At 39.3% G+C, this 13,937-nt stretch overlaps 1 protein-coding gene across 1 annotated transcript in view; it reads right to left on the bottom strand.

Annotated features, from left to right (window-relative positions):
* Positions 1-13,423, bottom strand: part of IRAK3 (interleukin 1 receptor associated kinase 3) — a 108,058-nt gene extending 94,635 nt beyond the window's left edge. The window contains exon 1 of the mRNA XM_056798412.1: positions 11,827-13,423. Coding sequence (XP_056654390.1) covers positions 11,827-11,980 — 154 coding nt within the window. The 5' untranslated portion in view covers positions 11,981-13,423. The remainder of the gene's footprint in view (positions 1-11,826) is intronic.
* Positions 13,424-13,937: the final 514 nt, after the last annotated feature.

Genomic DNA, 13,937 nt, shown 5'->3' with positions numbered 1-13,937 from the left:
TTTTGCATACAACCCCAGGCAAAATTTCCTGCAAAGTTAAGATATTTTTGCAATTTGTCTTAGAATAGACTAATGAAGTCTCTTTTTTTTCTCCACAGCCTATAATGGAGGAAAAAATCCCAAACCAACAACCCAACCTTCCCAATTAAAGTTTGTAATTGTAGCAAAAGCAGAATCCAAAATCATTCACTTTATTTACCTCAAGCAATAACACTGAAACCAAATGACAATCTTTTTATTCTATTTAAATAATACATAAGTATACTCTACTTCAGAGACTTCCCCAACTTTCCCTCCCACTTGAGTGTTAAGTTCCTGTAGGTTGTATCCTTTATTGAACTCTAGAGGTAATCCATGAGGCAGGACTTCTACCACCATAATTTCTAAGCCCCCACCAATATGTTTTCCATTAACAATCAGTCAGTAGATTTAATTAGCTCTTAGCAAAGGTATTTACTCGACTGACACAAGAAAGTAATTTTTATATTTATATATATGTAAGTATACATATTTGTAATTGTTCCACAAATATCAAGAGTATCTTTAGAAAAAGTGGTTCAAACTTCGAGTGCAATGGCAGCAAGGTACAATTGTAGGAAAGACAAATGGCAAAGTAATTCTCAACTCCTATTACTACAGAATGACAGCTATTCTCATACAGCCTGGAAATCCTTTCTCTCCCTAGGTTACATGCCTAGCCTCTGTTGGGCTCACAGGTTGGGTCCTTTCTTGAGTCCATTGTTGACCCCACTCTCAACCAGAAAAGGTCATGCTCTTCCCTTTGGGGGACTGTGTGTTTCTATTTTTTAGTACAAGTCTCTACTCCTGGTGGTATGCACTGATTAAATTGGAAAAGGTGGGCTGAAATATAAAGTTCCCAGGGTCTTCCACAAAGCACACCTGAGCCTAGACTTCCCAAATGCTGAATGATTTGTTGTTTTTATATAGAAGCCTAAAGAGTGTAAGTGATTCTCTTTAAGTATTTGCTAATTCTTTAAGATATTTTCTCTGGTGTCAGTTGCCTTTATCAAATGATCAAGGTTCTAATGGGTAGGTAGATGCTGAAGTGGTTTAGAGTGTTGAGCCTGGAGTCAGTAAGATTCCACTCCTTGAATTCAAATCCAGCCTCTGACACTTGTCAGCTGGGTGACCCTGGGCAAGTCTCTTAAACCCTATTTTACCTCAGTTTTCTCATTTATAAAATGAGCTAGAGAAGGAAATGGCAAACCATTTGAGTAACTTTGCCAAGAAAACTCCAAATAGGGTAATGAAGAATTGGACACACCTAAAAAACAACTCAAGGACCAAACTTTATAATCCACTCAAGTGGATTAACTACTTATTCTCACATTATTGTAGGGCTATAGGAAAACTCCTTAACAACTCCCTAATACATTTTGATTATTGGGAAGCTATGGAGCACAGTGGATAGAGTGCCAGGCATGGAATATGAAGGATCTGGATTCAAATCTAACCTCAGATACTTCCTAGCTGTGCGACCCTGGGCAAGTCACTTAACCCCAATTGCCTAAGTGCTTGCTGCTCTTCTGCCTTGGAATCAATACTTGGTATTGAATATTGAATCCAAGCAAAAGATAAGAATTTTTAAAGAATATATATTGGAATGACTTTCATTGTCTCTGTGACCACATCGACTGTGATGGGGAGGGATTATTTCCCTTATACATAGGTCAAAGTATTCAAGAAAACTCTTTTCTCCTTAGCTTTATGGGTAACTGAAGTAGAAATTCTTAAGTGGGGTGGGGGGGCAGAGGAGGAAATATTTATTAAGTATGCCAGCACTCCTAAATGCTTTACAAATGGTATCTCACTGCTCTTCATAGCCACCTTGCAAGGTAGGTGCTATTATTATAATCCTCATTTTACAGAAGCAGAAAATGGGGTTAAATTACTTGTCTAAGAACACAAAGCTAATCAATGTCAAAGGTTAGATTTCATAGTACTGATGAAATCGCTTAACAATCGCTCTATATTGAAGAAGAAACTTAAATTACATCTCTAATTTTCTTATTTGTAGTTTCCAATTTCACCAGAGTTGCCACCAAAAGGATACCTTTTGTCATTTCCTCTGGGTAAAGGACTATTTCACAAGACTGATTAGAGGGTTCACTTTTGTACATTGCTTTGAAGATGATAGGATCATAGATTACAAGCCGGAAGGTACCTTTGAAGTCATTTAGCGTAGTAAAATTCAAATAGAAATGGAGTCCACTAAATTGGACATAAGGAACTGTGAGCTATCCTGAGCGGGCTGCGTATTGACTTAGAAAAACACATCCTAATATTCTCTATGTTTGATTGTACTTTTGTTATTTTCTTAAATCTATTTTAATCTGGTTTGGGTCACACATGGGAGTGCCTCCTGCGGGCTTCTTGTTTGACACTTGAGATCTAGTCTGTCTTCATTTTTCAGATAAGGAAACTAATTCCCAAGGAAGTTAAACTATTTGCCCAAGATCACACAGGTAGTACCAAAAGAGGAGTTTGAAACTAGATTATCGGACTCTTTTTGTTGTTGTTCAGTTGTATCTGACTCTAATGACCCCATTTGGGGTGTTCTTGGCAAAGATACCAGAGAGATTTGCTATTTCCTTCTCCAGCTCTTTTTACAGATGATGTAAGTGAAACAAACAGGGTTAAGTGACTTACCCACAGTTGTATAGCTGATAAGTGTCAGAGGCCAGATTTGAACTCATGAAGAAGAGTCTTGACTCTAGACCACATAACTGCCATAACAACAGAGTGTGATGAAGACTTGAGAGATGGTGTAACATGAGGGTCTGCCTTAGAGCCAGGAACATGTGTGTTCGAATCTTGCCTCTGACATTTATTATGGGATCATTGTGCCCAAATCGCTTAGCCTCTAAATTCACCAAGGCAATTCCTTAAGACCATATGTTACAGACAATTCAGCAATCCCCTTGGGTAGAAGGATTTTCCAATCCAATAGTTCCTTATGTTGATTAAATCATAAATCTAGCATACCTCCACACTAGCACCCCCAAAAAGCAGTAAAGGACTTTTAAAACCAAATGCTATTACGGATAAATAGGATTTGGCATCCAAATGACAATTCAAAGGTCTAGAGAAAGACTTCCTCTGTATAGTTTACTTCTGTGAACACTGTCTTGGTATATCCATCATCCAAAATGCAAAAGATCAGCTTTATTTCAATTATGATTGTATTTTCCTCTAATAATGTCTTCATTCTCCCCTCAGGTCCTAAACCCTCCTGAGTATTAAGGGTCAGCGAACCTCATGCATATTTTTCTCCTTAAACTCCCAGACTCCTCTCCACCTTTTCCCCTCCTGGCCAAGTTTGATTTTCCTGGAATGCCAGCTTCTCTCCTTCCCCTTCTCTCTTTAGGAGAGGCAGGTATGAAAGAATGTAGGGGCCCTTGATCTTGGCTTCTACTGGCAGATGCAGAATAGCTGAAAAAGAGGACTTGCTACTGAATCAAGGTAGGTTATCTTACTTTCTTATGGGGCTACCAAACAGTGGAGCAAGCTGTCAGGAGAGGGAAGCCAGGGGCAAATTGTGTTGGTTCCAGGAATAGGGAACTAGAAGGGATCTCTGAATGCTGGGAACAAAAGTCTGAAAACGTGACCTATGGCATCATGATTACTGTAAACTGTAAAACAGCTCCCATGGAAAAATTCAGATAACTGCCCTTATGACCATGGACCATCTCTTGGGACTAAGCCTTTCCTGTTTTGTTTCTATGTAATATCTGGTCTGACCTAAGTGTGGGGCAAGGATCCACCATTTTGTCCTGATGCCACCCAAGAATGCCTCATGAGTAGTCTCTCCCCAGTAAAACCTATTTATAGTTATGCTGGCTTGAACTGCCCCTCTTTCTTTGGTATCTCAGTATCCTCTCAGAGGTGGGACTATCCCTCTGTATGGTCTGCCCCTTACAATCTCAAAGATTATCTTGTGCAATAAGGTAGATAAAGAGGAACCTCTCTACTACATTCCCCCAAAGTAATCATCCAACCTCTATTTATTTATTTATTTGTTTGTTTATTTTTTTTTAAAACCCTTACCTTCCATATTGGAATCAATACTGTGTATTCTTCCAAGGCAGAAGAATGCTTAGGGCTAGTGTGAATTTCAAAACTACTCTTCCCTATCAAAATAGAATTCTAGTTCCTTTCCTTCTTATAATATGACAACTTCCTGTAGTCTTGGCTGCAAATGAGTAAGTGAAATATTACTGCATTCTGTCCTACAGACTTGTGGGATAGAAATTACTTTAAATTGGACCTTTACAAGGGTCCATTATGAAGTTATTCTTGTTTACTCAATATTTTATACATAGATTTTGCTATTTTGATTCTGATTTTGAAATGTTTTTCTTCCCTTTCTCCCAAAAGTTTAACTTTCTTCCATATTTTTCCCTTTATATATTTTTGTTTTGTTTTTGAATTCTTTTAATAACTGAGTCATACAACCCCATAACTCAACAATGCATCCTGAGCTGAACTGGATTTTTTTAACACCCACTTCAGGGGGGATTGTATTTTAATAAAAATCCAAGATTTTGAAAAGTTTTTTTTGTTTGTTTGAGAAAGATTTTCAAGGAAGAAGCTTGCTAACACCTAAATCCAGAGAATGAACTGTTGCAAAAAGATGCCAGAAAACCTACATTACATCAAGATCAAGAATGAAACTTGGGGTGTGGTTGCTTGAACTGAAGGTTGATTGAATTTGTTTTGAATGTACACTCTTCTGCCAAAGGGGACTGCCCCCTAATTGGCTTTTGTCAATGTGCCCAGCAAAACATTGGTTTTGCTGTCTCTCTCTCTCTATCTCTCCTATTTTTCCCTTATCTCTAACTATTATAATTTCATAGCTGGTATGTTTACAAGACCCTTTGGAGAGATTAGTTTTCCTTGGGCCTCAGGGGGGATTGTGAATTTCAAAACTACTCAAGCCTATTCAGACCATTCTTTAGAAGATCAGATTTAGCTATTTCCTGATCAATAACAATAGAGATATTTGGAATAACAGAATCAGGTCTTGGAAACTACAATCTCCACCCTACTCAGGGTAACAAGATTAGGAAGGGCTGCAGCAAAACTCAAGATTTAATTATTTGAAAATATGGCCTTCAACAGACATGTGCAAAAAGGACAGACCTCTGGGCAGTCCTAGTTCAAGCTAGAGCCACCATTGGCACATGTGAGACACAGGAAGTGAGGTAGAGGACAGCTCAGGAGTTCTCGTGACTTCCTGTGTGGAGGGAAAAAGGTTGTTGGAGCCTAGTGCTTGGCGTGGAGGAGCCCACAGACTGTTTCTCCATTTTGGTCACGTGAGTGATAGGGACTGATCTCTTTTCTTTGCCTCGGCTATCCAGGGCCTTGGGCCTTTGACTCAGCCTAAGCAGAGTGGGTATTTAAGCCCTATTTCCTTTTCTCCCTTTCTCTCTCTCTCTCTCTCTCTCTCTCTCTCTCTCTCTCTCTCTCTCTCTCTCTCTCTCTCTCTCTCTCTCTCTCTCTCTCTCTCTCTCTCTCTCTCTCTCTCTCTCTCTCCCCCTCTCCCTCTAATACTTTTCTTCCTCCTGTTTGTAATTGAAATACCATAAAAAAGGTTGACAGCTGACTTGAGTTTTCATTTAGGAATTACATAGCTGAATTCCTTGGCGACCTTAATTTAATATATATCAGTCTTTTAAAGTGATTTCCATATCACACTAGGCAATGGGGATTAAGTGACTTGCTCAGGGTCACACAGCTGGGAAGTGTCTGAGGCCAGATTTGAACCTAGGACCTCCCATTTCTAGACCTGTCTCTCAATCCACTGAGCTACTCAGCTGCCCCTTCCAACCTCTATTTAAATATTTTTAGTGATGGCATTCCAGTTGGTTATTTACATTTAGGAACTGAAAAAGGCTTTTCACAAAATGGCCAGACAGACCAATAACATACAAAGCAATAGCCCGTTCTTCCTGCATTCATTCATACACTCAAAGTGAGGTTCAAAGACTTAGTGGTGAATGGGAATGGAGATGGGGGTAATAATACAAAGAAGGATCTTTGTAGGATACCTAGGCAGGTATTCTGACCCTAACTCATGAGGGTGTTTGGTATGAGGGAATCAGCAACATTCTTGTGATAGGCTGCCCTCAGACCTGGCACACACAGCTCTATGCTCTTCTGTCTTCTTTTAACCAATGTATAGGGTGTCTGGGAGCTTTCTTGCTTCTGAGACAAGGAAATCATTGAGGTAGGCAAGACCATGTGTTTTATTAAGAGAGGGCTGATTCTTGCTCAAGAACTTGTTATTAGTTTCCCATTACTGATATCCTAGGTAATGAAACTCTAGGAAATGGTAGTCAAGGTTCTGTCTGTACAAGCATGAGACACAGAATTTCCAGAATGAGATATGCTTGTTTCCAGAAAAGGGAAAGGGGTTCAGAGAGGATCCATACCCCACGAGCCAGAGAGATTTTGTTACTATCATACTTTAATCCTAAGGAAGTTGACCCCAATTAGAAATGTGGTACACTTTGAACTGTCACAGAAAAAGAACTTGCATTCTTCAGAGACAACCCTTAGCATTTTTTGTGAAAATTTTTTCATAATGTTAAGAGAAATTCTGTCTCTCCAACCTCTACCAATTTCTTTCCAGTGGAGCAAAGCACAAAGCCTAGTTCCTCTTTTTTGTGTGACAATGCTCCCAAAATTTGAAGACAACAATAGGACATAATCAAAACTTGACTGGATTTGGAGTAGAAAAATTCAAATTAAAATCCCTTTTCTACTACTTGCTACTTTGGGACCTTAGGCAGATCACTGGAGTTCTCTTGTCTTCAATTTTTTTTTTGTCTGTAAAATGAGGGGCTTCAACTTAACATACCTCTTAGGTCTCCATACAAGATAGCCACTAAAACAGAAACTCATCAGGCTATTTAGCAGGACATATTTTTCAACTTATCTTTGAAATGCATTATCTCTAACCTCCTCTATCTACACAAAATTGCACAATTGTCAAGGTAGAGGGACCTCAGAAGTTATCTATCTGATCCTACCCAAAACTTGATAGGAAGAAGCTTTGCAACATTTCCAGGAAATTCCAGGAAATGGTCATTTATGTTTTGCTAGAACTCTGGGAGTGGTTATAATAAAAATACTACTCGTTTTTTTTTTTTATTTTAGATAATATTTGGGAACTAAAAGAAGTTTTTCACAAAATGGCCAGAAAGACCAGTAGTACACAGCAATAACCATTTCTTTTTGCATTCATTAGTACACTCAAGGAGATGTACCAAGGGAAGGGAGGAAGATGGGGGTCATAATAATTCAAAATAAATAATAAATAAAAATTAAATTATATTTTTTAAAAATTAACTTAAACACAGATGTGCTTTTGACTTTCAGAAATATGCCTTCAAGGCACTGGGTCCCAAGGATATTAGAGCCCAAGTCTCACAGTCTACCTCTTCTCTGCTATGAATTAGATGGAGTTGGGCAGAGTGCAGAATCACAGAATGTCAAAGTTGGAAGAATACTCAGAAGTCCAACCTATAACTGAACAAAAATATCTTCTTATGCTAAACAAGAGGTTATTCAATTATTGTTTAAAGACCTCCATTGAGGCTGATTTCACCATATCCTTAGGAAATTCATTCTACTTCTTAGGAAAAGTACCTTCTCATTAAGCCCCAACTTACCTATTTGCAACTTCCCCTTATTGGTCCAAGTTAGACCATTTAGGGTCAAGTAGAACAAAACTAATTCTTCTTCAGTTACTGGAAAGCATATCTTTCCAGTGCTTCAACCACCAAAACCAAGAGAATTAATTCAAATGTATGAAATGAATCATTCAACTAACTTATTCTCCTGAGGAAAATGGAATCAATCAACTGACTCTCCCCCCCCCCCCCCCCAGGCCAGTTGATGAAATCACAGAACGTCAAGGAGAGTCAAAGAGATTTTAAAATTATAAATGAAATATGAAGTTGCTCAGGTAAGTTCGATGGAATTAGTCAGTAAACATATTCTTAGTGTCTACAATTTGCCAAAGGACTTTGTAAAATGCTGGGGATATAAAGAGAAGCAAAAGACAATCTCAGTCTTCAAGGAGCTCATAATCTAAAAGGAGAGACAAGAAAAAAATATAAATACAAATAAGAATAAATTATGCATAAGGTAAATAGGAAATGAGAGAGAAAGGGCACTGAAACCAAGAGGGGTTGGGAAAAGCTTCTTATAAAAGAAAGATTTTAATTGGGATTTAATGGAAACCAGGGAAGGCAGTAAGAGGTAATAAGGAGGGAATTACAAGGCAGCTACTTGCTGGTTGGCCAAAGGCTCAGCCACTCTTAGTGGTCCTTTAAAAACTTAAAACAAATTTATTAGGAAAAGAATAAGGAAAAGAAAATCATTCCTTACTCACAGGAGGGCTGATTCCCACCTCTACACTCAGTAGCAAAAAAAACAACCAAAAAACCCAGCATTGTGGATTCAAGAATGAATTAGGAAAAAAAAATTAAAGAATAAAAAAACTTGTAAAAGAATAAATTAGCCCTGGCAGTTAGGAGTAGAACTAGAGAAAGGTGCAGACCCATGAAGTCAGCCAAGTAAACTTTCCAGCAGTATTGCTGTGTCCATGGAAAGTAATGTGAAGAAACCACAAGAAAAGAAAGGATCCTGAGATGACTTGAGTTTCCTTGACTATATGATAATGGAAGTACATTTCTACTCTTCTTGCTGACTCCATGTGTAGTTGTGGGAGAGTACACTCTAGGCTTTTAGGAGAATTACTATTTGTCATTATGTGTCATTATTCTTCTTCTGATGCCAACTCAGTGAATGCCTCTGCTAATGCCTTTGCTTTGAGCTATTGTCTGGCTTTTGGAGGTTAAGTACACTGATGGGGGTTCATGAACAATAGTTTCAAGAGTACAGATCCACAGAATACCTTGAGGATAGTTTGCTCCCTTGGGGACCCAATCACCAAATGTACATGGGAGAGTCATTCCAAAAGGAATGCTACATATTAAACTGCTCATTAAGATAAAAGATGTTTATATCTAAGAAAGGGAGGATAGTGAATGGGGATAGAGCAGAGAATATAAAACAAAGAATAGTGAAGCCTGAGGATTAGTCCTAGTTTGCTGCCAGCTAACTAGCCACTTTACTTCTAAGGCTGTCAGTTTCTTTGTCTGCAAAATTGAGCTACACAATCTCTACAATTTTTTTTGCTGCTCTTAAACCCTGTAATTTTATAAGCTCTCTGCTTCTCAGAGCTCAAAAGTATGTTGATAAATGTTTGACAACTGGCTTTTCAAAGGAAAAAATAAATGCATGATACACTTTAAAACTTAATCTGCATTATTTTCTCCATCACTTTAAGTCTAGACAATCAATAAAACAATAAGTCAAGAAGTCCAGATTTGTAAGTTTATTGATTCCTGAAATGTAAATGTTCATGCTGGAAATTTAACAATAGTCTCTTATCTTAAGAGCTGATATAAGCTAGTTCCAGGATATCCCTATAGAAGTTCTCCTCCGATACTTCATGGTGGCATAATGGTGATACTAGAGAAGTATAAGTTTTGATACATCCCACTAAACTGAAAAGACTTTGAATACAGGTCAGGATGTGTTATCTGAGGACTAGACTGGTCAAGTTCAGAGATGTTCATTACTGAAAATTTGGCCACAAAGAGAAAAATAAATTTGGACACATCAACCCACAAAGATCACTTGTTAAAGTATGGTGGGGACCAACTTCAACCTGTATTTATACTGGCATTCTTCCTAAAGGTGAAAGCACAAATCCTCTGAAGTGTTCATAAATGAATCCTTAGGTAGAAATATTGTTTAAGCCACTCTGCACTATAGGAAGAAGGTATAAACCAAGAAAGAAAAGAAAATTCCCCATTCCACTGGAAATGTCTCTGCTTTGGAAAAAAACAAAAGAGCTTTGTCTGAGATTTTTACTAGGGAACCCAAAATTTATGTTTCTTTTAACAACAAGGCACCTTTTCCTATGACTCCTCTGTATATAATTTTTTAGGTATTATTTTAGATAATTCAAATGTATACATCTTTACATACATTTACTTTTAAACTATATAAACTGGAGACACAATGACTATCTACATAAAGAAGGGACATTTGTAGAGGGGAAAATGCTATTAAGGGAAAAAATATTTTTTTCACCTATATTATCCACATTAACAAATCTACACATTCAGGTAATTATTCAACTTTCCACATTCTTTTCAAAGGCAAAGAATAAAAAGATAAATTAATAAGACTGAAAAGCTATAGTCTGAAGCCTTCATTCTAACCTGAGATCATAGGTTCCAAGGCTAAAGACATCTGAGAGTTGTGGTGGTGAACCTATGGCATGTGTGCCAGAGCCCTTTGTGAGTGCTGTTGCACCAGCACAGTGTTTGCCAGAGTTAAGGGAAAGCCAGAGGGACTTAGGGCCAGGCTGTTCCCCTCTGCCTCTCTACAGATTCCTGAGAACATTTCTCACATCACCTGGCCCTCTAAAAGGTTCAGTTCACCATCACTGCTTTAGAGGCTATCTAGTTCAGCCCCTTCCTCTTCCAGATGAGGAAACTAAGACGTAGAGAGCTTTAATTATTTGACCAGTCATATAACTAATAAGCAGCAGAGTAGGTCTTTGAACCTCTGTCCCCTAATTGCAAGCCCCGTGCTCTTTTTCCTATATCAAGGCAAATTAAACATTTAGTAGCTGAGGAAAATAAATTTAAGAATGTTGAAAGCCTACATACATTATGATTAGAAGGCATATTCAAATATACAATTACAATGTACATTATAAAACACACACTATCAATTAAACAACTCTTGGTCCTTGGAAGAAAAGCCACGGCACATCTGGAGAGCCCACTAAAAAGCAAAGGCATCATCCTGCCAACAAAGGTCCAGTCAGTGCTTAGACTCTCAGGAAAGCTCAGCGCTTTTCCGTTGCATGCTGGAGAAGACTTTTGCGAGTTCCCCTTGGCCAGCAAGGAGATCAAAGCAATCAAGACTTCGGGAAATAAATTCAGACCATTCTCTGGAAGGTCAAATACTGAAGCTGAAGCTTAAATACTCTGACCAGATAATGAGGAGACAGGACTCATTAGGAAAAACCCGATGTTGGGAAAGATTGAAGGCAAAGGGAGGAGACGGCAGAGGATGAGATGGATCCTTGGGGTCACGGAAACAACGAATCTGAACTTGGACAGACTTGGAGAGAGAGTGGAAAATAGAAAAGCCTCATGTGTTGTGGTCCAGGGGGTCACAGAGGGTCTGACACGACTGAAAAGCAATATGGATTCCATATATACACAAACATACAATTATAAAGTTGAACATATTTGAAATCGCTAAAGAAATTTAACTTGGACGAGTTGGGTAACACTGGAAACTTTAAAGGGCAAAGTAAAGAAATGCAAATGAGTAACTGTGGACCCACGAATGCTAGTAAATGGAAAATAACATTTTGAGGACATCGTCTCTTCCGATTTAAAATGTCATTCCCTTTTTTTTGACGGGGTAAGACAAGGCAAGAGAGCTAGAAAGTGCGCCTTCCACCAAAGGGAAAGTGTTAATTCTCCTTGGAAGTACTTAGACGTCTTTCAAAGCGCAAGAGGAGGGTGTGCTTTTGGTAACAGCCCTCCCCATCACTTGCACTTTCTTCTGAGCCCGTGGCGCAGACTGGAGAGAGAGCTCAGCCTCCGCCAAGCCACTTACTTCCCCTCAAAAGCCGTGGAGACGCCCCTGCTTCCCCCGCTGGCCCCAGCTCCCCACTAGCGGGAGCGCAGCAGCACTCACCTAGTCCGCGCCAGCCCAGCACTCCGTCGCAGCTGTCCAGAATAGAACAGAAGGCTCCCAGAAGGGAAGGGGGTAGGTCAAACAGAGGCAGACTCGCGGGGAAGGCTGCGGGCTCCCAGGGGCTGCTCCTGCCGTCCACCGGCGCCCAAGCCATGGCCCCGAAGCGCCTGGGAACCCCTATTCCCTCACTGCTGCTTACTGGTACTGGGCTGACTAAGGGAAAGAAGGGTGGGTGGGGAGACCAGGGCTTTATCTCCACCCTCTCCTATCCCTAAGCGCCCTCTTTCACAACTGCGGAAATCCGACCCATTCAGCCAGCACTCGGGTCTGATGAGCGCGGTTCCTGGGCCAAGTCCCGCATCTGGCCGGGCTTCGACTCCATGACTCAAACTGCAATTATTGCTCTAACCCAGAAGAGATTCCCAGCCCGAGGAACCAGCCCCGCCTCCGAACTTTGGAGGGCGAGACAACTCTTCCCTCCCACCCCTACCCTGACTGTCTTTCATTCATCTCGGGCTTCTCCAGTGCTGATGTTAGTAGTGCTTCTAGCTAACATTTTTGGTGGAGCCACAGAGAGGAAAAAGCAGAAAAGGCTTAGCAAAAACTGGACTCCCCAAACAATTAGAGTGATGCAATACGCTGTAGATTCGACCTCCCTGCAAACAGAGGGCGTTGGGCATGCCCCTTGAATTCAAGAAAAGTCACAGATCTCAACAGAATCTAGCACAGAAGGGACCCTGAGGGATTACCAAGGCCCACACTGTTATGACTACCTCAGTTCTGACTGAGATGGGTTTAAATCCCTTTGGGGGGAGGCGTTGAAGAGGAGAGAGAAATTTCTGGCCAACAAAAAAAAACTTCAAAACAAGGATTCATTCAGAAATTAGTTGGGTCAGATAACCTCTCTGGTTCTAAATCTTACCATCTTTTCATTCTCTCTGTATTATTTAGCAACTATTCCACTTCCCTACTTGTTTTGCTCCTTCCTCAAAAATGGTAATCTCCCATACAGATTATTGGTCAAACAATTTGATAGGAACAATTGGAGAAGAAATGAAGATGATTAACAACAATATCCAAATGCTCCAAATCAGCCCTATGGGAAACCACTCTAAGGATTCACCTCGATCCAAGGAAAATGTCAAAGACAAATCAGCAATGCCAAGAAGGGAAGAGAAGACAGGTGTATTAATATATTGTTGGTGGAGCTGCTAACTGGTCCAGCTATTCTAGAAATATGTGAGTATGAGTCACTAAAATACTTCTACCCTTTAACCAAGTGATACCACTAAAGAGTATTTATCCCAAAGAGATCAAAGACAGAGAAAAAAAAAATCCTTGATATATTTCTAGCAGCCTTTTCTGCAGTAGCAAAATACTAAAAACAAAATGGATGCCACGGATTGGAGAAGGGTTGAAAAAACTGTAGTATTTTAATGTGATGCGTTTTCATGCAGTAAGAAATGAAAAGCATGAGGAATTGGGAGACTCAAAGAAATCTTGATAGCAAGAGGCTCTGACAAAGGTCTCATTTCTTAGATATAGAGAGAACTGACTCAAATTTATAAGAATATAAGCCAATCCCAACTGATAAATGATCAAAGTTGGTAGTTCTCAGATGAAGAAATAAGAACTGTTATAGTCATATGAAAAAATGCTCCAAATCACAATTTATTAAAGAAATGAAAATTTAAAAAACTCTGAGATACCACATCACACCTATTAGATGGACTAATATGACCAACCAAAAGGAAAATGACATGTCAGAGAGGATATGGGAAATTTGGAACACTAATACATTATTGGTGGAGCTGTGAACTAATACAATCATACTGGAGAACAATGTGGAACTGTGCCTAAAGGGCCATCAAATGATGCTTTGCCTTTCACCCAGCAATAGCACTACTAGGTCTGTATGCCAGAAATCAAAGAAAAAAGAAAAGGGCATGTATGTACAAAAATATTTATAGCATATCTCTTTTTATAGTGACAAAAATTTTGAAACTGAGGAGATGTCTATCAGTTGAAGAATGGGTGAACAAATTGTGGTATCTGATTGAAATAGAATATTATTATACCATAAGAAATAATGAACAGGATGATTTCAGAAA

Source organism: Monodelphis domestica, chromosome 5 (genome assembly GCF_027887165.1).
Source record: "Monodelphis domestica isolate mMonDom1 chromosome 5, mMonDom1.pri, whole genome shotgun sequence".
NCBI classification, from domain to species: Eukaryota; Metazoa; Chordata; class Mammalia; order Didelphimorphia; family Didelphidae; genus Monodelphis; species Monodelphis domestica.
Note: the sequence above shows the minus strand (reverse complement) of the source record. Positions and strands in the feature narration are given on the sequence as shown.